General features: G+C 40.6%; 1 protein-coding gene across 8 annotated transcripts in view; it reads left to right on the top strand.

Moving 5' to 3' along the window:
- Window positions 1–27,746, top strand: part of mecom (MDS1 and EVI1 complex locus) — a 1,146,298-nt gene that overhangs the window by 408,159 nt on the left and 710,393 nt on the right. For all 8 annotated transcript variants that reach the window (XM_072571879.1, XM_072571878.1, XM_072571874.1 and 5 more), the window contains one exon: window positions 1,581–1,918. In XM_072571879.1, the coding sequence (XP_072427980.1) occupies window positions 1,581–1,918 (338 nt within the window). The remainder of the gene's footprint in view (window positions 1–1,580; window positions 1,919–27,746) is intronic.

Here is a 27,746-nt window from a genome sequence, read left to right as displayed (position 1 = left end):
TAGCAGTACACCAGTGTTGATCAAGGGACATTAAACTGAAGCAAAGAATGGGGGAATAATTTATAATTCAGGGAGGTATAAGTTTGAAACAATGGGTATCAAAAAGTGTTGTGGTAAATTGGAGCTATAAGTAATGTCATTTGAATAGCCATGAAACCCGACACAAAGGGAAGGTTCTGTTCGCATTAGATGTCATAAAAACATAAAACCATTCCCAATGAATGAGTTTTTAATTGTGTTACAATCATTACACAGTTAAAATTTTCCTCTGTTCACATGTTTGAAAGCACAATTTCAGAGAAATGTTTGGATAAATGAAACTTAGCTGCATTGTCTCATAACAGGAAGAAGGGGTATGGATGACATTCACCCTGAGAATGGAGTTGTGAATTTAGACCTTTAAATTATACATTGGGAGCAGCAGCTGATAGCACTTGTAGGTCACTGGGGCCATTGATGACACTGTGACAGCGATGATGACTTACACTGATTTCTATATCTTCACTGTCACAAACCAAACCTATGGGGTATCTAGTACAAAAGATTTATATCTTCAGTGCACAGAGTTGAAATTAGGTGGAATATGTGAGAGAATTAGCTGTGGCATGTTTAGCAGCACAATTGGCAAAGAAACTGCCCCTTAAACAAACAGGACTGCCTTGTGCTAAATGATAGTTAGGCATCGCATTAGATTGTATATTTTTATCTGTATAGGATTTCAAAAAGTCTCAATAATTTTGAATAATACCTAACAGTAGGATAATATGAATCCTATTCTGTGAAACTTCCAGGTAAGTAGTCTGCAAAAAATTCTTTTGGAGTTGGTTAGTTTTTGTTATGAATGGACAGAGAAAAATAAGGGGATGATCATCTCAGACAATTTATTCAAGTTGTGATTTTGAACACTTTAATAAATACTTTCTAAGATTAGACAGCTGAAAAAATGGTTAAAAATTAAGGAGAAAATATTTGAGCTCTTTATTCAGTCAATTAATATAAGATGATATCAACATAAAGTTGACAATATCACTATGGGACTCACTTATATTCCTGATAAATAATATATGCTTCTATAATATATATATTACACATACATTAAAGCTTAGATTGTTATACTGTGGTATCAATTAATAATTTATGAATGATTTTTTTTCAGGAATGAATCTGAAACATGACAGGCCAGACTTTTCTTTTTCCTTTTTCTGCTGGTACTGGCAAATTTGGTCAATTTCACATCAGCTTTCTTCCTCCATTTCTCCCAGTTTAAATTCCCAGAGTGACTCATTCATGTTTCACTGTCGATGTCTGTTGACACCCAGAGTAATTTTAATTCTCTCCCCTTTTCCCAGGTTTCCTCTGCTACCCTGAATGACCCCAATTTTTCACTTCAGTCCCATGTTTCTATTGATATTCATTGACCTCAATTCCCTAATGTTGCTTGAGATTACCACGACTATCTAAATTGACTGCAATATCCTCACTTCACTCCAGATTCTGTGAAATATCAATCATAATTTTTACTGTGATCTTTTGGTTTACAATCTCCAACTTGTTCATTTCTGCTTTATCTTTCTAATTAGGTGATGACAGTCTGTATGATGGGTTTTCTGCAATTCTACCAGTGGAGGAGCCTAATGCTGATGATGAGACAGGGCCTCTGTCCCTCAGCGCACATGATCTTTCCTCACCTGCTACATCTAATGAAGACTTCACACCTAAGGAGGGCTCTCCCTACAAAGCTCCCATCTACATTCCTGACGATATTCCCATTCCACCAGAATTTGAACTCCGTGAGTCAAGCATTCCAGGTGCCGGGTTAGGAATATGGACTAAAAGAAAGCTTGAAATAGGTGAAAAACTTGGTCCTTACATTGGGGAAGAGCTATCAAGCTTGAAGGATCCTTCTCACGGCTGGGAAGTAAGCACACGTTTTAATTTCTCTGTGTTTCAAATGTAGATACTCGTCCAGAGCAGCCTGTGTTATTTGTAAAATGTTTCTGATTTGGACTTTGACTCTCTTGCAGGAATATTTTTTAAACCATCTAATTTTTAAAAATGTGTTTATTCTCGTATCGTACTGAGAAGTCATGTCCCATTGCTGACAAAGTATAATGTATAGTTGGTGAGTTGATGGCTTGTAGGGTTGTTTGACTTTCCATATATTGGGGTGAATTTTCAATTCAGCACTTTGATGTGGGACTAACATTGCAAATCATCATGAAGCTCTTATCATAATTTTCTATTTGACCTTCCATTGAAATCAGTGGAAATAAAGTCAGGACATTTACATTGTGAGCAGCTGATTTGCAATCTCAGGTAGTGAGTGAAATATTTACCTGAGTGCGAGATAGCGCAAATGATAACTGGGCGGCACGGTGGCACAGTGGTTAGCACTGCTGCTTCACAGCGCCTGAGACCCGGGTTCAATTCCCGCCTCAGGCGACTGACTGTGTGGAGTTTGCACGTTCTCCCCGTGTCTGCGTGGGTTTCCTCCGGGTGCTCCGGTTTCCTCCCACAGTCCAAAGATGTGCAGGCCAGGTGAATTGGCCATGCTAAATTGCCCATAGTGTTAGGTAAGGGGTAAATGTAGATGTAGGGGTATGGGTGGGTTACGCTTCGGCGGGGCGGTGTGGACTTGTTGGGCCGAAGGGCCTGTTTCCACACTGTAAGTAATCTAATCTAATCTAATCTAATAACTACTCCCACCTATAGTGGGAGCTTCTTGGTAGAAATAGTTTTGGGGACAAGCACACTCCAAAAACTCTACTTTCACAAAATCTTGTTCACTCTAACAATGAAGTGGTGCCTTACTCAATCTGTTGCAGCACCATTCATTTCAAAGTATTGCCTCCTTGTTAACTTTTTCTTGTTTATACTGAGTGTATTTATCAAAGGTGAGCAATATCTGTGAAGAAACAAAACTATTGACTGGTGGTTGGCACAGAATTGTATGACAATTGATTTATGCCAGCAATTATAGAAATGTATGACCATGTATTGAACTCCTGGTACTATGGCAATCAGTCTGTTTCTGGTTAATGTACTATGACTAGTTAAATAGTAATAATAGTAATAATAATAATGAGATATAAGTAGCAACCTACACACTGAGCAACGCAGCCCAATAGCAACCCAAAGTGTAGTTGTGGGGCAGAGGAGTAACAATCTTCTCTGGTCATTACTAGCATTGTCAAAGTAGCAAAATAATTCTTATTTTTATTATTTCTGGCAAAATTAGGCATTAATTTAAAAAAGAATGAATTTGTAAATTAATTCAAAAGCAGATAAAGCTTTTGTGATGAGTTAGATTTTTAGTTGATCAATAAGATACAAAACCTGAAATGACTTCCAGACAACTCGACCTCTTGGCAACATGGTAGCCCACAAACCTACCAACACACTTAAAAAGTGGCCAATGAACTTAAAAGATCTATACTAGCAACAAACAAAACAAGTGTCATTTATAAAATACCTTGCAAGGCCTGTAACAAATACTACATCAGACGAATAGGCAGAAACCTAGCTACCAGAATAGATGAACATCAACTAGCCACAAAAAGCCATGGTGCACTCTCACTAGTATCCTTACATATAGAAGAATAAGGACACCACTTCGACTGGGACAACACATCCATCCTAAGACAAGGCAAACAGATACACACAGGAGAATTTCTTGAAGCATGACATTCCAACCAGAACGCTATCAATAAACAGAAAGTGGAATAAGTAGAAAGTGGGCTACACCACCAGTGCTTCATCCAGAGGCTCACCGATGATGTTACCTAGTATGGTGACTAAACATCTGAAAAAGAACCTTCCAACTCAGCAAGGAAAACTACATCCATATACAAAACCGTCCACTGGTTAGAAAATCATTAGGTTTTGGACAGTCCATGTGCAAGTTCCATTTCCATCTGGATGGCTACATCCTGCTTCATTTATATTATCACTCACACATCATAAACACAACAGGCATTATTTTGCAGACTCTTAATGCCTTACATTTCTCTTAAAATGCTGCAAAATAATTTCATTATATGTTATTGTCAATCTGGCAATAATATTATTCAGCAATGGGGACTCAGTTAGTGTTTCATTTTTAACAATCATTATTAATTTGAAGGCTGTAATGAATGTGCACTGTAAAGTTAAATAATACCATAGACAAGTAATTTAATGGAAGTTTTATAAAACTCCTGAATAGCCCCTCAAAGCAATCTCATACTGAATAAATTATATTCTCTAACCATCCACTCATCTCAACTTCTCATTGTTCTATCAGCAAAACGGTACCTCCCCAGCATCATCTCCAAGAATGAGCGAGATTTCATGTGTGAAGCTCCCAGACTTGGTGATGATTACACAGTATGAACATACATGTCAGAGAATAAGTTGCCAGAACTGTATAATGATTCAGCATCACTTTTCTTGTCATTTCAAATGATCATAATTTCCGCATTATATTGCATTGCGTTAATGTCCATGTAATTCTTGTAAAGATAAAGGCTGAAGATGAAATTCTATCGCATTTTGAACAATACATAGTAAAGTATATCCAAGGAAAAATGTACTTTTGCACTTTAACACTGCATTCTGACAGACTAGATACCCTTCTTGTTACTTCAGTCAGTGACCAGCTGTAATGGATGTAGGAGTGCTTGAGAAGAAAACATATGAGATGTTGCACCTCCATTGTCAGTATTTCTGTTAATGTGAGCAGTCACTAAGACACAGGCACTGCAGCCAAACAAACATTCAGAACTGGAAGAAGCAATGCAGGGACTAAAATGAATACTTGGGCTCCTTGTCTTCAAGCATCATGCTGTCATAATGATCTCACATGTTTGTGACAAAGTATTATGATATGTTCAACATCACCTAATTTTTTGAAACCAAATAATAAATTGTTTGGCAAACACATAAAACTCTTAAGTTGTGAAGGGTGGTTACAACAATATCAAACAATAAAATAACCACGAAGTAAGGTGGATGCATTTATATTACGTGGACATACCTACGAATCATTTTAAAGTCCGGTGATGTTGTTTTCACAAAGTAACGCTGATGTGATGCAGGCCATTGCATGGTATGTTGGCAAGACATTAACAAAACAAAGGTGCATCAATATGCTATTACTGAAACCTCTTTAGCTAATTATGATTAGTTTGAAATAGCTGCAGAGGTCACAGTGGGATTGTATATAATTTAATTTCTCAGTGAATTTAACTCTTTAGTTTAAAATGCTAAAAGTAATCACAATTTGATATATCAATCTGAACTAATCATCTGATTCAATCTAAAGTCAAATGATTTAGATAAATTTAAACAGAAATTTGAACAAAAACCAAGATCTGACATTTGACTTTTGAATAAAAACTCAGAGGTTTTCTTTATTTATCCATCTTTTGACATCTATCATATATCTTTCTATATCTTTCTTTCTATACCTGTCATTCCATATCTATCTTTCTATATCTATCTTTTTCTCAATATTTCTCACTGGAGAGACAATGCTGATGTACAGAATCGATTGGAACTGTGTGTGGAATGTTTCTGTACCTCTATCGTACAGTGCTCATCTTTTCTTTTAATAATTCCATAACTTGGCAGTATTTAAATATGAACTGTCCAAATCTGTGTCAGCCTTCAATGGCCAAGCTGCAATTCCTAAGATACTTTGAAACTATTTAAGTGCTTGACTGGACCAGGAATTAAACTCTGAAAAGAAAGTTGCTTGAGATGAGTGGCAGGAATGACAAGCAGTAAATAAGCAGAAAACAGACTGAAGTTTGAAAATGAAATTGGAAAATATGACCCGACAGGGAATCACTTGAATGAGATTAGAGTGCACTCGCCCTACTCTGGAGTCATGTCATAAATTTAAGCTTTTATCTAATTTTTAAGGCCAGCGCAAAGCATTATCTAATCAGGTATTGGTTAGTTGAAGTACAAATCGAACAAGGAGGGGTCACAAGAAGAGAGCAAAGGTCAAACCTTTTTGCAGTTTGTCACCAGGGTTTTGCTGTGAACCTGCTGAGATCCCAGTCCAAGTGCCCAGAGAAGAACTGATTGTGAACGAAAGGAATTGACCACATCTTAATCAACAAGAAAGCAAAGAAATTCTCTAATAACCTCAGTCACAAGTTTATCTGCTAAATTCATTGGAAAAAAAACTCAGATCCTCTTAAATGCTGTCAAGATGCAATGGGCTATTTTTGTAAAGGTCATTGGTCTCAATAATAGGTTTACCTTCTATCAGCACTTCTAATCTTATCTCAGGCCCTATGTTCCATATTGATTGATCTCATTGTTTGCCAGCTCTGAACATCGTAACTGTTACAATGTCAGGCTAATAGGTGCACATGGGCTTGGTCTGAACTCACAGAACCACTGAGATATTGAACAGAGGTTCACACAAATAAGAAATCCACACTCTCAAAGATGCCTGCAGAAAGGTGGCAAATGGCAGAATGACAGAAAAACACCAGCTAAAGGATTCAACACAAAAGAGAATTAGATATAAGCAACATAAAAAGGAAGTCGACAATTGAGTGATTTGCAAAAAAAACTAAATAACAGATGTTTGTGAATTATTGTGAATATGTTTACACTTGAGTTCCAATCCCAAGTCTTTTAGCATAGGCTTTCACCAGGCAGTGCCTAGTTACAATATGACAGTGAAAGACCTTGTTTATTCTGCCTGTTTCAAACCAGGTCAGGGCAGAGCTCAGTGTAAAGGTACCTCAAGTCTGCACCAACACTTGAAGTTTGAAGGGCTGAATTGTCATCCCATAGCTGTATCACGGGAACCAGCTTGGCACACCCATTCTCGGGAAAAGTGTATAAAGGCAGGGTTTCCATTTTGGATGTGGTGGACAGGGAAGGATGAAAGCTGGAATCAGGTGCATGGCCCCTGAAATAATATTCAGAGGCAGCCTCGGTAAGGTTTTGTGTCAGGCTGATGAAAAGACTAACCTCACTATCATCCCATTTAGAGAGTTATAGAGATGTATAGCACAGAAACAGACCCTTCGGTCCAACCCATCCATGCCAACATCGTCAAAAACAATAATACAAGAAAACCGTCCTCTGGTTCCTATCTTTCTAACTCCCTCAGCTCTTAATACTCCTCTTGTACTTTCCATATCAGTTCATGCCATCTCATTCTCCATCCAATTATGCGTCCATTACAAATATGCTTTTCTAGCCAAACCCAATGCCCTCTCATATCCTCCATGCATGATTTTACCCTCTATCCCCCTCCAATGGCCTGACCTACTATCCACGCTAATCTTTGGCTCTCCAAACACCCCCAGTAGCCACATGACACCCCCCCCCCTCAACCTCAGGTCGATACATTGCTCCTCAACTTATCCATTATGCACTCTATATAAAACAAATCAACCCATGTCATTCATTTATAACTTTGTGATAAAAGAAGTCTTTTTATTATAGCCGATAACAGTGTCAGTCGATCAGCCCTTTACAATAACAACTGCAGAAACTGTAAGCACTCAGCACTTCTTTATTTTGTGTAGATAAGCAATGAGCCGTTAAGAATTAGATATAAAAGAAACATTAGATCACAAAACAACATTTTCCCTTAAGTACAACTGTTTCAAAAGACAAATAGCTGCCTTAGGATCTTAGTCAAATATGTATGGCTTGAGATTCCTATTTAAAATTGTCAAAAAAGAAGGAGGAGAGACATTATTTCACAAGAACAAGTGTTGGAATTTGGAATGTGGATGCTGTTAGGGAATAAGAGATTGAATCTTTTAAATAAAAGTAGATTTGAAGCCTTCATCATTGATCATTTCTCTAGTTCCTGGCTGACAAATTATTTTCATCACTTTTATATCACAATGTTTATCAGGGTGTAGAGATTGAGTGTAGGAGTCCAGAGTCCTATTAAAAGACTAACAGAAGCATCAAGGTGCGTGCCAAAACATCTGAATTTAGGAACATTGGGAAACATTCACAAACCTGAGTGGTGACAGGAATTGGGTGCAGAGAGGGAAGCAGGAGCGAAATCGTTTAAAAAAGTGGGCGGCACGGTGGCACAGTGGTTAGCACTGCTGCCTCACAGCGCCTGAGACCCGGGTTCAATTCCCACCTCAGGCGACTGACTGTGTGGAGTTTGCACGTTCTCCCCATGTCTGTGTGGGTTTCCTCCGGGTGCTCCGGTTTCCTCCCACAGTCCAAAGATGTGCAGGTCAGGTGAATTGGCCATGCTAAATTGCCCATCGTGTTAGGCAAGGGGTAAATGTAGATGTAGATGTAGGGGTATGGGTGGGTTACGCTTCGGCGGGTCGGTGTGGACTTGTTGGGCTGAAGGGCCTGTTTCCACACTGTAAGTAATCTAATCTAATCTAATCTAATCTAATCTAATTACTGTGCTTTTGAGAGAAATCCTGGAGTTTTTGTATGATATAAACACTGCTGCCAAAATGTTCCAATTCAGGATTACACACACAGAGATGCTCACACTCACACTCAGACACACATAACTGGACAACACTTTAGAAATGAGAATAGGAGGAATTTCCCCCAGAGAGTGGTTAATCTGAGGAACTCACTATCATGGAGGGGTGTGGAGGCCCATTCATTGACCATAATAAGACAGAAATAGATGGGTTCTTGATTAGTTAGGGGATCAAGGGGATGAAGGGTGATGGGGAGGAAAGCAGAAGTTGAGAAACACATCAGCCATAGTAAAATGGTGGGGCAGATTTGATGGGTTGAATGGCCATATTCTGCTCCTATATCTTATGGTCTTGTCTCATTCACTGATTCACTCACACTTTCTCTCTCTCTCTCTCTCTCTTTCTCACTCACACACATGCACACACACACGCAAGCGCACATGAAATTGAGTGAATTCAGCAGACGTGTAATTCTTAGCAGAGTCATACAAATCATCCTATGAGTTTTGTGAATTGTGTAGGATGCAATATTAAGTGGATACCAGTAATATTCATATTGGTGGTGATGTACTTAATTTGTTAAATTCTTGGCTTCTCAGTGAGCTGACAGGTTTTTGTCTTGGTTCCTTTCTGATTGTGACTTCACTGGTTCGCCTGTCCTCCAGCACTCAAGCTGAGAGAGTGTCTGGTGTTCTTCTGGGCAGCATACAGGTGTTGGACAGTGGGAGGCAAAGGCTCAGTGGTATTATCACTAAACTATTAATCCATGGACCCAGATAGTTTTCTAAAGACACAGCTTTGAAGCCTTCCATGGCAGATGGTAGAATTTGAATTCAATAAAAAATTTAAAATTAAGAGTCTGATGATCACAATGAAACCATGGTCGATTGTCAGGAAAAATCCATCTGATTCACTAATGTCCTTTAAGGAAGGTAACTGCCATCTGTACCTGGCCTGTCTATATTTGACTCCAGATGTACAGCAATGTGGATGACTCAGAATAGCCCTCTGGTCAATAAATGCTGGCTCAGCCAGCGATACCCACACCCAGTGAATAGACAGTCCTCAAGCTGTCACCTTCACTCATGTATCAGGCTCTTGAGCTCACTATCACACACAAATCAAGAGTTGTGGTTGGTTCAACCCCTTTGTTGTATATTGCTGCAAGGGTAAAATACCAGCGTGGCTACATGTTTGAGACATAATGCACGTTCTGCTGCAAGAGGAAGGCAACCCCTCATTATTTATTCCTTTTAAGTCACTCTGTTTGATGCTTCTCTGACACACTTACAGATGTGACATTCCATGAGCTCACACTGAGCTTTGCCAGAAAGCCATGGAACTTACATCTGCAATCATCTTTAACAGACTTTGGCTGAAATGAAAACACCATAAATAATCTGGGATTAAAATCCATCATCATGGCAATGCCACCTGCCTTAAACAGGTGTTGAGATTCCAAATGGATAATTGGAGTCTGTGCATTAGGTGTAGGGCATGGATTAAAAAGTTGAGATAGAAGCTTTCCTGAGAGCATGAGGGCAACCACTACATCATGATGTAGTTTTGGTGAATATTACAGATTCAGTTGAGGGGAGGCCAGACACATATGTGACAGGTAAAAGGATAGAAGATAATGATGATGGTGGTAGATCAGGAAAGATAGGAGGGACCTAGAGTGCAGCTTGGATTGATTGTACTAATTGGCCTGTTTTCTCTTTGTGTATTGTGTAAGTTTTATTACCTTCGCATGTCTAAAGTGGTGGAATGACAGAGACAGAGTGAGACAGAAGACAGAAATTTACCTGTGCTCCATTTCAGCTCTCCTGCTTTTTGTTAGTTTTCTTATGTCCCCAATTTAAATATAAAGTAGTGTAGTGTGTGCAAAGAGATGTGCAAACATGGTGGGAGAAGCTATTCCAGGAGGCTGTTCATCACAGCCACAACTTCCCTTCCCAAATTTAATGTCATTGACATCAGATTTATTGAGAACACAAAGGTGGCACAAAGGTTCCACATTTAAATTACTCTTGTTAATATTTCATGTCAAATCACTTTCATTTGATTCGTGTATGTATCGTCATCGTTTGTTGGGACTTGGTCAGCAAACTAAATGTTCTGCATGCCTTGTCATTGGCAGATGTTTCTAGTCAGCATACATCAATGGTTATAGGACAGATAGGGTCTTTACTGTAGAAGAATGTATATGTTTTATTGTGCTCGCTCCTCACTAAATATTTGCATTAACATCCAGTGTTGTCCTGACCACTCTGTGAGGCAAATTCATGTGGCCCTCCTCCTGTGGTTTGCAACAGATATTGCACATGATCACATTCAGTGGGGATAATTAAAAAGTAGTTGGTGAACTTAAATCCTGTGAGAACTCTGCCAATCAACTATTTGTTGCATGCAAATCTGTTACACACAGAAAACCTCACCAACAGCACAGTTTCCAAGCCTCTGCATACACACCTCTGGGTTCATCTCGAAACTTGAAGCCACCATCAGGAAATTCCAGCTCCAGACTCATTAGGTTCCCTCATCCCTGACCATCACCTTTCCTCCTGTTGCAGGTCCCATGAAATCCCCCCCTTGAAGACTGAAAGAGCAGCAATGTTGTAACTGGTTACGATAGTGCTCTGTTAGTCTGAAAGTCTTCAACTAATCAGAATGATTTCAAATTAAGATTTAAATTGCCTTTAAAGGAAATGCACAGTGATTGTACAGGTAACTTTACGGTGCCAACTGGAAGGTTAATTCAATCTGAGACAGGTTGAAAGAGGTAATCTCAATACTTTACAGGGTACTGTTAATTAAAATAATGATGTGATAGTGCAATGGTGCTGTTATTGTGAATCAGCATCTCTTCTGACTATCATGTCAGCAGAACATTACAGAAATTAAATGAAATATCTGTTTACTACTTTGATATAACTGAACTCAACTTCAAATACTGAATCAGCAACATGTGTATGCAAGCATTTTCACTCTATCGTTCCTTTGCTAAATATCTCAATGTGTTTAGTATTCAGTTGTCAGCCTGTTACTTTGCTTATAACTCAATATCCAAGGAATGAAAATGACTTTTTAAATTTTTTTATAGATGCTTTAATTTATGGTAACTTTACTTCAATGCACTTAGAGCAGTTATGAGGCATTGGTCCCATGAGAGGAAGAGGAGAGATAAATATATTTTGGTCTAAAGGAGGAGGAAGAAAGATAAGAACTCCAAAAGTCTTCAATATGTTTAATTGCTGCTCTGACAGCCAGCCATAACTCTTTCCATTAAGTAAATATGTTGTAAAAAATGTATTATGAAATGCCACATTATTCAAGGAGGACTCTTCCAGGCACTAAACACAGTAGATGCCATTAACACAAACTGTCAATATGCCACCAACACTGGGGCCTGTAAAATTAAATTGATTTGGTAAATGTAAGCAAGATAGATCTGTTTGCTTTCATCATCAATTTCAGATGGGAGAACAGGTGATGTCACCAACCTGGGAGTGATAAAGATGATGGGCCATCTGGAAACTGGGCAGATCGATTGTCGCTGTGTTGGGGATACATGGTGATATTGTACTGGCTGGCCACAAGGGATACCAGCATTAACAACTTTTCAATAATGTGTTGATAAATTTCTCTACTTTAATAATACAGAAATGGTGAGTTATTACTCTGATTGCCAATATAAATAATCTGAGTTTCAGCTGTTGAAGCATTTATTCTGGCAGGATTTACTTTAATAATACACAATAATAACGGATCATTCAGAATTGTCAACATATTTCAGAAGGTACAATATGTACTTTCTAGGGAAGGACTCCTCCCCCATCTAGAGGGAAAAATAAATATATTGTCATGCATTTGTATAGTTGCTGCAGCAATGTCTCACAACAGGGACTCCAGCCGTGAACAGAATATCAGAAACGGTGAATTTCTATCTGAAGTTGTAGTTAATGTGGTCAAAAGTCAAAAGGTCTTGATTGGATTATTTATTGATAAACTGTACATTTCACTGGGTGCTTTTGTAATAGTCACATTTTAGAACAGCATTGCCAATTTTGAATCTCTGCTGAATTTTTGCAACTTTCCTCTCCTGCTTCAATTTACTGCAAATACATCTGGCCAAAAACACCTTTCCCCGTGTGTGACATTTAGGCCTCTGTAGTTTACTCTTAATACCTTGTTCACTTTCCTCACTATGGAAATTAATAACCTGTAGTGAAGTAGCACCATTCACAGAGTCCTAAGTCCCAAGGATATCCAGAGGTGTAAGAGGAAAAGAAACACATGCTTCAACTTAAGCAGAAGAAAATAAAGAGGATTTGATTAAAAAGCTGTTGCCTTTAGAGAATGTTAAGGATTAAGGAGAGGCAAACGTATTTAGGTCTGAATTTTTGTATCTGGTCAGGAGCCCAGGACTGGGACATTTCCTAGCTCTAGGAGATGACCCAGGAGAAATTGAAGTTGGAATGTTCATTCTGACCTGGCAGAATTCCTTGGAAGTTATGCAGGGTGACCCCAGAGAAAATGAGGAGGGGGAGTGCCGGATACAGAATTGTGCTGGAGTGAAGAAAAGAACAAAGAACAAAGGAAATTTACGGCCCAGGAACAGGCCCTTCGACCCTCCAAGCCTGAGCCGATCCAATTCCACTGGCTAAACCCATCGTCCAATTCCTAAGCATCTGTATCTCTCTGCTTCCCACCTACTCGTGCATCTGTCTAAACGCATTTTAAATGAATCTACCGTGCCTGCCTCTACCACCTCTGCTGGCAACGTGTTCCAGGCACCTACCACCCTCTGTGTAAAGTACTTGCCATGTGTATCCCTCTTAAATGTTTCACCTCTCACCTTGAAACTGTGACCTCTCATTATTGAATCCTTCACCCTGGGAAAAAGCTTATCTCTATCCACCCTGTCTATACCCTTCATGATTTTGTAGACCTCAGTCAGATTCCCCTCAATCTCCTTTTTCCTAATGAAAACAATTCTAATCTACTCAACCTCTCTTCATAGCTCGCACCTTCCATACCAGGCAACATCCTCGTGAATCTTCTCTGTGCCCTCTCCAAAGCGTCCACATCTTTTTGGTAATGTGGCAACTCTGGCACTGAGTCCAAACTGTAAAAAGAAAGAATACAACACAAAACATTCCCATAGCTGCTCAATGCACATACCCTTCCCATCTCTGCCAACCAATGCAACTTCATGTACCCATCCCTTATAACTTTTCATACCTGATGCTAACTTGTGACCCTGTAACCATACCCAGGTCTATCAAAACCTCCATGCTAAACAAGACGACGTACCCACCCCAAAATCCCTCATACTATCAAATCCAAGAAAGATCATCTCTATGTCCCTTTATAGCTCATTGACAACTTAGTGCCAACTGATACCAACCCTGGCTCCCATAAAGTATTCTTTGGCCTTACATGCAACATGCCAACTCATCCACTATCCACCATGGACTGACTTCATATTGAAATTAAATAATACAAAGTTCACAATTTCCCCTTCCTCAGAGATGCTAAGAAAGGAGTGAAGAAGGAGATGAGTACATCTTCAGAACCAACTCCAGTGGTATTGCACAGGCATCAGTACTGTTTGTCATTTATGTACATGATTTGGATGAGAATATAAGAGGCATACTTTGTAAGTTTGCAGGTGATCCCAAAATTGTGGCATAGTGGACAGTGAAGAAAGTAATACAATTATGGTCGAACTCAGGGTCATGTTGTACAACGAGAGACCGAGGGGTTCAGGTATATAATTCTTTGAAATTTGCATTATAGGTAGACAGGGTGGTTAAGAAGGCATTTAGCACGCTTGCCTTCATTGCTCAGGCCTTTGATTATAGGAGTTTGGACATGTATTGAAGTTGTACAGGATGTTGGTGAGATCTCTCATGGAATACTATGTGCAGTTCTGCTCACCCTGTTATAAGAAGAATATTATTAAACTGGAGAGGGTTCAGAAAATGTTTAGCAGAATGTTGCTGGGAATGGAGGGTTTGAGATAGAGAAACAGGCTAGATAGGCTGAGACTTTTATCACTGGAGCTTAGGAGGTTAACGGGTGACCTTATTAAGGGTGAATGACAAAGGTCTTTTCCCTCAGGTGGGGAATTCAAAATTAGGGGGTATATTGTTAAGGTGAGAGGAGAAAGATTTAAAAAGGACCTGAGAGGCAACCTTTTTACACAGAGAGTAGTTCATCTGTAGAAGGAATTGCCAGAGAAAGTGGTGGACAAAGGCACATTACAATGTTTAAAGAAAATTGGATAGGTTCATGAATAGGAAAGGTTTGGAGGGAAATGGGCCAAGTGCAAGCAGGTGGGACTAGTTCAGTTTGGGAACGTGGTCCACATGCACTGGTTGGGCCGATTGGGTTTACTTCCATGCTGGCTGACTCGATGACTCTATGATTCTATGACTCTATATCTCGCCCAATTAATTCCCATTCTCACCACCTCATCAATTATGTGTTGGGTGAGAAATGCTGGAACGTTCTTGGCTTACCAGCAAATAAAATCCTAAAAGTGACCATTTAATGACCATTTAAGGATCTCAACTCAGCAATTCCCAATTACCTGTCTTCAGGACTGAATAACTGGGGCAATGTACCTTACAGATTAGAGGTGGTCCTCCATTGGTCTCATACCAGATGTAATCAGAGGCAGGAAGAAGGAGAGGGTGTGGCCTGTCCATCTGCCCTTGCCTCCAACCTGCTGACAGAAGCCAGCCTTCAGCCCCTGAGGAGTACGCTGCACCAATTGTCTTTAAACCAAGGACCTGTTGTCCTCTGATTGGTCAGCAGCTTCTGGAAAGTTGGTGCACTGTTGTATGGCTTGTGATTGGGCAAGCTGGTGGTCTTCTAACAAACTGATTGGCACATGATACGGTGAGATCTCTTGGCAATGGGAGTAGTGAATTAGTTGATATCGAACACATCCACCTCCACACAACTCACAACAGTGGAAAATTGCAGACTTCACTAAATTGACAAAAAATCTCTCTCATTTATAAAAAGAATATATTGACATTCCTTTAACTACTATTGCCGAATAACAACATGGGTTTTGTACAAGTGCATCGTTTGTCATCACAACAAATGTTGGAATTCATAGTCCCACTTCGAAGAGTTTATAACCATGTGTACATCTCAATCAATGGCAAACACCTGACTGTAACCATGAATGATTGTGAAATCAGTCATGTGATCCAGTAATGGTAGCCCTCATGTAAATAGGAGACAGTGAGGACTGCAGATGCTGGAGTTGTACAGGATGTTGAAAAATGTGGTTCTGGAAAAACATAGCAGGCCAGGCAGCATCCGATGGGCAGGAGAAGGATGATTCCTGAAGAAATGCTTGTGCCCGAAACATTGATTCTCCTGCTCCTCGGATGCTGCCTGGCCTACTGTGATTTTCCAGCACCACATTTTTCAGCTCTCGTAAATGTCAACAAACAGCATGAAATGGCAAACAATGAATCTCTCTTTACACCAAACACTCCTCTCAAAGTTTTCAAAGGCAGGACTTTTGACTGCTTGCTCACTGACATTGAGAGTAGCTTTCGACAGATTCCACTTCACACTTTTGACAACTCATTTTGAGAGTCCCTTTGACTCGCCATATTGAGAATTGATTTTGACAGGTCTGTTGATAGTTGAAATGAGCTTGACAGTTCATAGCTTTATGCACTTTTACAGGCATTCATATCTACACTTAACAATCCCAAAGGACTCATTACCTTCTCCAAAGGGCACCTGACCACCCTAAAAGGCAGCTGATCTCCCCAAAGGTGTCCTGTGTCCTCTTATCTCCTCGTCTTTCAGCATCACAGACTGAGAGGATCCTGTGTCACTTCATGTTGTAACCTCTTTACCTGCTGTTCTTGGCCTACGTGAATAAACTTTACTGTCACAGGTATATGTTGAGGAAGATCTGACGCATCCTCCTTAACCAACTTCCAACCAGCTCGTACATTCTAGTGCAGATTTCTCGCCTCCACTGTGCTTTCCTTTATCACTCCAACAGAAATCCTGCTATCCTACATCTGGCTTCCCAGTGCTTCTCTTAGCCCACCAACACTGATTGCATGTGGCCTACTTTATTACAGTGAAAACATTGAAGCTTTTTAACTTCTCCACCTCCTTCAAAGGTTTCCTTTTATACCCTGTGGTCAGCTATCCTCATGATCTTCACCGAGATTTATCTTTCCCTTTCCACGTGAGGATTTCTCTTTTCCCCAATTTCTGGACAGACTCTCAGCTCCAGGAATACAATTTGTCCTTGCTAATGATATAACTGATTCACCGGTAGGAGCGCTGCCTACTGTGGTTGAAAAGCCAGTGGGAAATCAGGCAACTGAATGATTGTAGGACACATATCCTGTAACTTTTCCTGACTGTATGGTAACAAAGTCACAAAGTTGCCAGTTGAAACAAAGGAGATCAAAGATTGAAATTGATTCTGGAAGCCAAATTTTGCTTTATGGACCAACTCATAATCATCAGCCATTTCAGATGATAATCTTGCCATTTTTTTACTCTCTGCTCTCCCATATGAGTTCTCACTACTTCAGGAAGTGAATTTTTGAATGCCTCCAAAATAATTGTCTCTCTCAGAGCCTTGTAGGTTTGGTCTACTTTTAATGCCCTTATCCATCTATCAAAATTACTTTGTTTGATCCTATCAAACTCAACCTGGGTTTGACCAGATTCCCTCCTTAGATTCCTGAAGTGTTGTTTATAGGTTTTTGGCAGAAGCACATGTGCATTTAAGATGGCTTTCTTCACCTCCTCGTATGCCCTGGATACATCCTCTGACAGTGAAGTGAATACCCCATTAGCTCTACCTGCAAGTTTTGTTTGGATCAACAAAACCCACATGGTAACTGGCCACCCCATTTGTTTAACCACTGTTTCAAATGAGATGGAAAAGTCTTGCATATCCTTCTCATCAAATTTATGCAATGCTTGAACATGTTTAAAGAGTTTCTCACCAGGCCTATGGCTACTATGGATTTGCTCATCCTCACTCTCTTCCTCAGTGAGCTTACCTTCAGTCTTCATCTCCATCCTTTTAAGCTGACTTTCCTGTCTAAATGCTGAATTTCTGAAGTTCAAACTCCCTCTTTCTTCCTTTCCTCTCTCTCATTTTCTCTCTCTTTTGTCTCTCTCTCCTCTCTCTCTTTTTCCCTTTCCTCTTTTTTTAATCATAATTCCTTGTCTTTTGCCTCTAACTCAAGCTATTTCATTTTCAATTGAACTTTAGCCATCTCTAAAGATTCTGATGGTGTTTCCAATAAATTTAAATGCTGAGCTACTGCAGTAATTAACTCTCCTTTCCTCACAGAAGGAGACAGCTCCAACCCCAGCTTGTCTGCTAATTCCAGCAGCTTGGCACTAAGCACTTTTTGTAAAACCCCCAAAGTTACTTCTTCCAACCCCAGAAAACTCTTGTTGACTGAAAGAAACATTGCTATCCCAAGCACTATTTAAGCCAACCAAAATCAACACCCAGAACAAAAGACATTGACACCTACCACTTGCTGCCCTCGAGCCCAACAACTCTAATCCAAATTTGGAACTACAGAACAAATAACCGACGAGCCCCCAATCTGTTATGGACCAGGTCAGGCCCCTCAAAACATTTCACGACGGTAGCCCTGACCCTAACTTTGTTGGTTCTTTTAAGCAGGTGTACAGTGGATATTCCAGGAGAGAATCAGCTGGTCAGACCACTTAGTTTCAAACAAAACAGAATTTTTTTACAAGATTACTTAATGAAATACAAAGTGCAGTAAACAGAATACCAAATAACTTAACCTATCTGAAAACCCAACGGACTATCCAACTTAATGATGCTGTTCCAAATACTTGCAACAATCCCCATAAACATCCCTTGGCACAAAAGATGAAATCAAACACAAGTTCTTACAGGAGAGAAGGCAGGGAGAGGGGACCAGCCTGGACCTGCATTTGGGTCCAGCAGCTTTTACAACCACTACTACTAAAAAGCAAGCCAAACCAGAGAAAACGACAATGTGGTTGAGGAGAATACTGAGGTACAGGCTACTAAACTAGATGGGGTTGAGGTCATAAGGGGGAGGTGATAGCAATTCAGGAAATTGTAAAAATAGATAAATCCCCTGGGCTGGATGGGATTTAGCCTAGGATTTTCTGAGAAGCCAAGGAGGAGATTATAGAGCCTTTGGCTATGTTCTTTATGTGATCACTGTCTACAGGAAGAGTGCCAGAAAACTGTAGGATAGTAAATGCTGTCCCCTTGTTCAAGAAGGGGAGTACAGACAACCCTGGAAATTATAGACCTGTGATCCTTACTTGTTGTGGGTTAAGTGTTGGAAAGGGTTATGAGCTAGGATTTATAATAATCTAGAAAGGAATAAGTTGTTTAGGGATAGTCAACATGGTTTTGTGAAGAGTAGGTCATGCCTCACAAACCCTATTAAGTACTTTGAGAAGGTGACCAAATAGGTGGATGAGAGTAAGGTGTACATGGTTGTGCTATATATGGATTTCAGTAAGGCATTTGATAAGGTCTGCTATGGTAGGCTCTTGCAGAAAATACAGAGGCATGGGATTGAGGGTGGTTTAGCAGTTTGGATCAGAAATTGGCTAGCTAAAAGAAGACATAGGGTGGTGGTTGATGGGAAACATTCATCCTGGAGTTCAGATCTGTTTTGGGTCCACTGTTGTTGTCATTTTCATAAATGACCTGGAGGAGGGCACAGAAGGATTGGTTAGTAAATTTGCAGATGACAGTAAGCTCGGTGGAGTTGTGGATAGTGATGAAGGAAGTTGTAGGTTACACAGAGACATAGATAAGCTGCAGAGCTGGGCTGAGAAGTGGCAAATGGAGTTTAACGTGGAAAAGTATGAGGTGATTCACTTTGGAAGGAGCAACAGGAATGCAGAGAACTAGGCTCATGGTAAGATTCTTGGTAGTGAAGATGAGCAGAGAGATCTCTGCGTCCATGTACATAGATTCCTGAAAGTTGTCACCCAGGTTGATAGGGTTGTTAAGAAGGCATACGGTGTGTTCCCTTTTATTGGTAGAAGGATTGGGTTTCGGAGCCATGAGGTAATGCTGCAGCTGTACAAAACTCTGGTGCGGCCGCACTTGGAGTATTGCGTATAGTTCTGGTCACCGTGTTATAAGAAGGATGTGAAAGCTTTGGAAAGGATTCAGAGGAGATTTGCTAAGATGTTGTCTGGTATGGAGGGAAGGTCTTATGAGGAAAGGCTGAGGAACTTGAGGCTGTCTTTGTTTGAGAGATTACTTAATTGAGACATATATCTAATATCAGAGGATTAGATAGGCTGGACAGTGAGAGCCCTTTTCCTCGGATGGCGATGGCTAGCACAGGGGGACATAGCTTTAAATTGAGGGGTGATAGATATAGGACAGATGTCAGAGGTAGTTTCTTTACTCAGAGAGTAGTAGAGGCATGGAACGCCCTGCCTGCAATAGTAGTAGACTTGTCAATTTTAAGGGCATTTAAATGGTAATTGGATAGGCATATGGACAAGAATGAAATAGTGTAGGTTAGATGGGCTTCAGATTGGTTTCACAGGTCGGTGCAACATCAAGGGCCAAAGGGCATGTACTGCTCTGTAATGTTTATGTTCTAAAAGCTGACCTGGTAGAACTGGTCACACCCCTTTCATTGTACATGTGTGTTTTTTTAAACTTGAATGCCTCTGCTTCACCCACTATCTGTTAGCTATTATCAAATTGACCCTAAAACCCTTCAACCTCCAGGATTTTCAAAGTCTATCATTTACAACCTGTCTGAAAAAAAATGCCAAGTACTGCAAAACCTTCTTAAAGGAGCAGCTTTGTCACATCAGTCACCCTTAATCATCCCATGGAAGCCAGTCTGTCCATGGGCATTCAAGGATGAGCAATACCTATTGGCTTTGCCAATGATGCTGAAATACCACTTATAACTTTTAAAAATCCTTTGGACCATAAATAGGAGGGTTACCATTGAGCTAAATTGATAGATCATGCTATGTCACATTCTTTGTTGACCAACAGTGTTCTGTCCTCTTTATCTTGTTGATGTGCTGAAAATCTTCCCCAAATCACAGGCAATGTTTCATGACATTTATCAACTTGTGTAAAACAATTGTGGCCTGGGGATAAACTCGATAATCCCATGCTGTCAGCAATGAGCGGTAGTCAGGGGGAGCATCGGTCAGAGGATCGTGGCTAAATTGGTGTAACCCTATCTCTGACCTCTGTGTCCCTTTCCAGCATGTCTCTCTGCTGCCACTGTGGGGTCAGTAATTTAACACTATGGTCTGTTTTATACCTGGCTGTGTGTTTCAATGCTCTCTTTCACCAATAAGGCAGCTCATTTTTATTTCTTTATTTCAATTTGTTGTCATGGTATCTCATACAAGTCATAGAATTCACTATAGGTAGCAGAAATTACTTGACTGGGATTCAAGTCCACAACTGGACATTGGGCTGTATAGAAATCACTTTCTTTAATGTCTTCTCCTATAGTGCATTACTCATCAGTAAATCGGAACAGAGGTCTGTTTACACTTTGTCTACTCAAGTGCCAATTAAATATAAGCTTGTGTCACCTAATTCTGAGCCTTATGTCCCAACAAAATGAGACTTTTTAAAAATGGATTCTTACACAAAATGTGGGCATTACTGGCTAGGCCATATTCCATACATCCATAATTACCTTGAATAAGATGCTGGAAAAATATATTTGTGAACTGCTGCAATCCAGGTACTGTAAGTAAACCCACAGTGTTGTTAGGAAAGGAACTCTAGGATTTTGACTCCATAAAAATTACATGACAGCAAAATAGTTCCAAGTCAAGATGGCACACAACTTAGAGATGAACATGCCAAATATCTTTTGCCCTTCACCTTCTTGTTGGTAAAGGCTGTGGATTTGGAAGAAAGTTTAATGAGTTATTGCAGTGCATCTTGTACATCATACACACTGCTGTTAGTGAGCACTGGTGGTGGAGGGAGTAGATGTTTGTAAATGTGGTGCCAATCAAGCGGGCTGCTTTGTCCTGGATGGTGTCAAGCTTCTTGAGTGTTGGAACTGTGACTGTCCAGGCAAGTGGGGAGTATTCCATCACACTCCTTACTTGTCCCTTGTCGATAGTGGAGTTAGGAAGCGAGTTTCTCACTACAGTTTCCTTATCTCTGACCTGCTCTTGTAGCTATTGGATTCCTATCTAGTCTGATTCAGTTTCTGGTCAACAATAACTCCCTGGATGTTGACAGTTGATGATTCAATCCTTCAGCCATTGAATGTCATGAAGAACTGGTTAGGTTCTCTCTTGTTGGAAAAAGCACTTGGCAAAACGTGCTGGAAACACTGCTCAATAAAAATAATTTTATTCAGAATAACTCTGCATGAAAACTAGAGATAACGGAAGGTGATGGATATCTGATGCAGAAGGATATTATTCATAAAATGAAATCTCTGTTGGTGCCAGTAAAACAAAGTATTTCAACCTTTATCTTTTAGTGCTACTTCCTTTGTTCCTTGTCTTGATTACAGATCCCCAGACTGTGCATGTTTTGTAGCTACTGTCTTGGCAAATTAACTGCTAGGACCTGATAATTATCACATATGTAAGAATGCAGTGAAATTATGAACAAAACTATTTAGTCAAAGGAAAAGGCAAGGCAAGCCATCCAGGTCAGAATGCAGGAGGTCGGCTCTCAGCCAGGCCACTGGTGATGTTCTGTCAGTGCTAAATGTCAGCCCATTGTGGTTACAACTTCTGGAAAGTTAGAAAATGATGTAAATTAATGAAAAGGAAGCATTTGCTGAGTTCTTTCACTGAGACATTTGAAGAATAATGAACAAACAACTGCAGATAGCCTCAAAAACAAACATCTTCTGGCAGCAATTGCTGCAAATACGGTCAATGCACTACTGTAAGTGGTCTTTGTGACCTTAAAAATATACACTGGGGAGACAGGCCGCCTACTTGCAGAACGTTTCAGAGAACACCTCTGGGACACCCGCACCAACCAACCCAACCGCCCCGTGGCTGAACACTTTAACTCCCCCTCCCACTCCACCAAGGACATGCAGGTCCTTGGCCACCTCCATCGCCAGACCATGGCAACACGACACCTGGAGGAAGAGTAACTCATCTTCCGCCTAGGAACCCTCCAGCCACAGGGGATGAATGTGGATTTCTCCAGCTTCATCATTTCCCCTCCCCCCACCTTTTCTCAGTTGCAGCCCTCAGACTCAGCACTGCCTTCTTGACCTGCAATCTTCTTCCTGACCTCTCTGCCCCCACCCCCTCTCTGGCCTATCATCCTCACCTTAATCTCCTTCCACCTATCGCATTCCCAACGCCCCTCCCCCAAGTCCCTCCTCCCTACCTTTTATCTTAGCCTGCTTGGCACACCCTCCTCATTCCTGAAGAAGGGCTCATGCCCGAAATGTCAATTCTCCTGCTCCTTGGATGCTGCCTGACCTGCTGCGCTTTTCCAGCAATACATTTTTAAGCTTTGTAACCTTAAAGCATAACCAGCTTATCAGCAACAGTGTATATTTATCTCACACCTTTTGAGAATAAAATATCTCAAGTTGTTTCACAGAAACATTATTAAACGACACCAAGCCATGAGGAGATATATGGTCAGGTGATTATATGACTGGTCAAACTGATATATTTCATAATATTTTAAAGGTGGAAAGAGAATAGAATAGAATAGGATCCCTACAGCATGGAAACAGGCCCTTCAGTCCAATAAATCCACATCGACCCTCCGAAGAGTAACCCACCCAGACACATTCCCCCCACCCTATATTTACCCCTGACTAATGCACCTAGCTTCACATCCCTGAACACGATGGCCAATTCACCTGACCTGCATGTCTTTGGATCGTAGGAGGAAACCGGAGCACCCGGAGGAAACCCATGCAGACACGTGGCGAATGTGTAAACTCCACACAGTCACCCGAGACTGGAATTGAATCAGGGTTCCTGGTGCTGTGTGGAAACTCATAATTGTAAAGTGTCTATTCCAAAGTTGTGGCCCAGGCAACATAAGAACATAGCGACTCAGAGCAAGAGTAGGCCATTTAGCCCCACAACCTAATTTGTTATTTACTTAAATCCTGGCTGATCTCCTGCCTCAGTAGGGAATGATTAAAATCTGGGATGCATAAAAGGCCAGAATGAAAGGAATGCAGATATCACAGAGAGTTGGAGCTGGTGGTTATTACAGAAGTAGGGAGGGGGCAAGGCCATTGAAGAATTTGCAAACAAAGAAGAGAATTTTCAAATCAGAATGTTGCTTTAACAACTATTATAGATCAACGAGCACAGCTGTGATCAGGAAACAGGAAAAGGACAAAAGAACTGAATTCCAGAGATGAGGTGATAGTGACAGGCCTTGACATCAAGGCTACATTGAACCAAATGTGGCATCACGGAGCCCTAACAAACTGGAATCAATGGGTGAAAGTAAAGACTGAAGATGCCGAAGATTAGAGTTGAGAGTGTGATGCTAGAAAAGCACAGCAGGTCAGGCGGCATCCGAAGAGCAGGAGAGTTGCCGTTTCAAGCAAAAAGCCCTCATTTCCTGATGAAAGGCTTTTGCCCGAAACATTGACTCTCCTGCTCCTCAGATGCTGCCTGACCTGCTGTGCTTTTCCAGCACCACTCTCTCGACTGGAATCAATGGGTATCAGAGGATTCTATCGGGGCAAATTCTTTGCTAGTCAGAGTCATACCCGGCACATAAAAAGATGGTTGAGGTTGTTGGAGGTCAGCCATCTCAGCTCCAAGACATCTCTGCAGGAATTCCTCAGGACAGTGTCCTAAGGCCAACCATCTACAGCTGCTTCATCAATGACCTTTCCTATAAAGTCAGAAGTGGGGATGTTCGCTGATAATTGCACAATGCCCAGCACCACTTGCGATTCCTCAGATACTGAAGCAGTCCATGTTCAACTGCAACAAGACTTGAACAACGTCCAGGCTTGGGCTGACAAATGGCAAATAACATTCATGCCACACAAATACCAGGCTATGACCATCACCAATAAGAGACAATCTAACCACCACCCCTTGATATTCAATGGTATTACCATTACAGAATTCCCCATTATCAAAAGCATGGTGGTTCCTATTGACCAGAAATTCAACTGGACTTGCTGCGTAAATACAGAGAAGGTCAGAGGCTAGGAATACTTCAGTGAGTAACTCACTTCCTGACTCCCCAAACTCTGTCCTCCAACTATGAGGCATAAATCAAGAGTGTGATGGAATAGTCCCCATTTTCATGGATGGATTCAGCTCCAGGAACACTCAAGAAGCATGACACCATCTAAGATAAAGTAGCCCGCGATTGGCCCCACATCCACAAGCATCCACTCCCTCCACCACCTATCCGCAGTAGCAGCAGTGAATACTATCAACAAGATGCACTGCAGAAATTCACCAAAGATCCCCAGACAGCAAACATCTCCACCTGTAAGTTCCCCTCCAAGTCACTCACCAACCTAACTTGGAAGTATATCACCGTTCCTTCATTGTTACTGGTCAAAATCTTGGAATTCCCTCCCTAATGGCATTGTGGGTCAACGTACAGCACATGGACTGTAGTGATTCAAGAAAGCAGCTCCCACCACTTTCTTAAGGACAACTAGAGATGGGCAATAAATGCTGGGCCCAGCCAGCAACACTCACATCCTGCAAATAAATAAACTGAAAGGACATAATGCACATTAAGACATGGACAATGGAGTTCCAAGTGATTTTAGTTTTGTGTGGTATAGCAGTCAGAAATACTGTACATTGGGCCAGTCAAGTCTGGAGATGATAAAGTCTTTCAGCTGCAGAAATCCAGAGACAGGAGGATAGGGGAGTGGGGGTGGTGGGAGGAGGGTGCGAGGGATGGGGAATGGGCAAACATCAGGTGAGATTATGGAGAAGGGGATAGGTGAGTTTAATGACAGCATTTATGAAATATGAAAGCAGACGCTCACCTCAGAGTCAAATGTGACTCACACCCATCCCAGGAGAAAGGAGATCAGTTGGTAAATGGTTGTCAAAAGCATGTCACAAACAAAGTTTTTTTTATTTCTTTGAATCCTGGGAAACAATGAGATTGAGCAATTTTCATCTCTTCTGAAGGGAGAGGATAGAAATACAAATAAATAGAAGAGCTTGTCAAACATAAATACACACCCAAACTTCACTTCCTTTCGATTCAGGAATTTGTATTTCAGTGAACAGCTATGTCAGCCTTTTCAATTAAATGCCTCTCTGCTACCTGGATTGCTTGTAAAAAGGAAGCCAGCAGTCTATTAGCCAGCGAAGAATAAAACTTCAGGAAGTCCAAGACCAGTTTGGAGAGTCAAAGGTCAAAGTTGCAGCCATGATCAAGTGAAGACGAGATAAGTGTACGTTGATGATTGAAGAAGCAACAAGAGAGAGGAATGTAAAATGTTGGAAAGGTATGTCATAGGTAAAAGCCAAAACCAGAGCAGAACATTTCTCTCACTGCTGGCACTTTGTGGGAATAGGTTGCAGAAGCTATAACAGTGTATTAAACCAGGAGCCCAGTTTATGCCGGAGTTCATTTGAATTGACAGTTTCATTCTGAAATCCAACAAAATCCTGCTTTAATGGGTTTGTGCTGCCAAGAATTAACACAAATCCACTGTGCTAATTAGAAAAGAGCATTCAGCATAAGCAATGCATGATAACATAAAGGTCCAACTGTCCAAAACGATGTCCAGTCAAAATACTAAAAGAAGTTCATCAAGCTCTGAGCCAAATGCAGCTGGACCTGAAGTAACTTCTCAGGAGTTATCAGGCCTCCTTGGTACCAGTAGGATTCTGTAAATCAATTTTCAAATGTAACAGAATTGCTGGGGGACAGTAGTTGTGTAATTGGTTCCGAATTGCATATTTTCAAGTGTAGTTTAAACATAGACTTTTTCAAACATTTTTTTGAAAGTCATTTAGACTTGTTTTATTATTATTTCACAAATAAATTACATCTTGTGGAACTTGCAGTCATTCATTCTGCAGCCTACAGGCTCCAGAGATGGGGAACCTTTTCATGTTGGAAGGCCGCGTTATGTTAGTTGTAATCTAATAAGGCCGCATCCAAGAAACTTCAATTATATATTCTTCAAAATTCACATTATTTTGTAAAAATCTAACTAGTCACATTATAACTAAATCATGAGCATAGCAGGATTCGAAATAGCCCTTATGACTTACCAGTTTTTTAAATTGTGGCGGTCAGTCTGTAAGGATTATTTCGTTGAATTTTCTTTTACTCTCTGGTATTTTAAATACATTCATTTTAAGATGAAAATAAAAATAATAAAGGACCAAAACATATGAATAAAAAATAAAAGATTTGTTCTGCAAGATTTGGATTCATTCAAAAGGCCACACACAATGACCTAGCAGGACGCATGCAGCCTTAAGGCCGTAGGTTCCCCACGGCTGGGCTCGACTCTAATCACAGGAGATGCAGGAAAATGAAAGGTCAAAGGGAGAAAAACAACCATTTTAAAAATATACGCAGATCTTACAAAATGACTAACATGTTAGTTCTTGACTTTTATATCAACAGCTACCTCACGTCAGACATTCCTCGTCCCAAAGAGGGAGTCAGGAAGATACAGTAGCAGGGCACTATGTTCTCAGTTAAGGACACTTGTATTTAAACATGAGCTTTGAAGATGTATCCTCATAACTACATTGGAGTTCTGCAGACTTATCCCCAGTTTCAAAGGCTCGTCGTGAAACGGTGTTCAGTGTTAATCAGACACATCTCCAGGTAACAGTGATGTAGGGGTGCTGCTGGCAATGCTTGATTTGTCGATGTGGAGAGCACTCCCACCTCCATCTGTGGTCAGTAACTGGGTGGAGTACAGTTCAGAAGCCTAATTGGAAGTATAGGGAGGATTAGGGAAGGGTGAGGCAATACAATTGAGCAGCAGCACATTGCACCCTGTGGTGGTGGGACAAGGGCCTGTTCTTGTTCTAATCCACAGGACTAAGTGAAGTGTAGACAATTACCTGGAGAATGGGAGGGAAAAAGTCAGCAGCAATCATTCCCAAAGCTAAAGTCAATTAACAAATCGAAAGGAAGTTCATACCCTGACCACAACAAAGAGGATTAAAATTCAAAATAAAAATTCCTCACTTCAAACCTACCAAGCTGAGTTTAATGTTGATTATACAGATCATCAGTTGAAGGTCAGTGTCTCTATTTTAAGGAGCTCATAGCTGTAAATGAGATAG

The sequence above is a fragment of the Chiloscyllium punctatum genome, chromosome 6 (genome assembly GCF_047496795.1).
Source record: "Chiloscyllium punctatum isolate Juve2018m chromosome 6, sChiPun1.3, whole genome shotgun sequence".
Lineage (NCBI taxonomy): Eukaryota > Metazoa > Chordata > Chondrichthyes > Orectolobiformes > Hemiscylliidae > Chiloscyllium > Chiloscyllium punctatum.
This window is presented reverse-complemented; position numbering and strand designations above follow the sequence as displayed.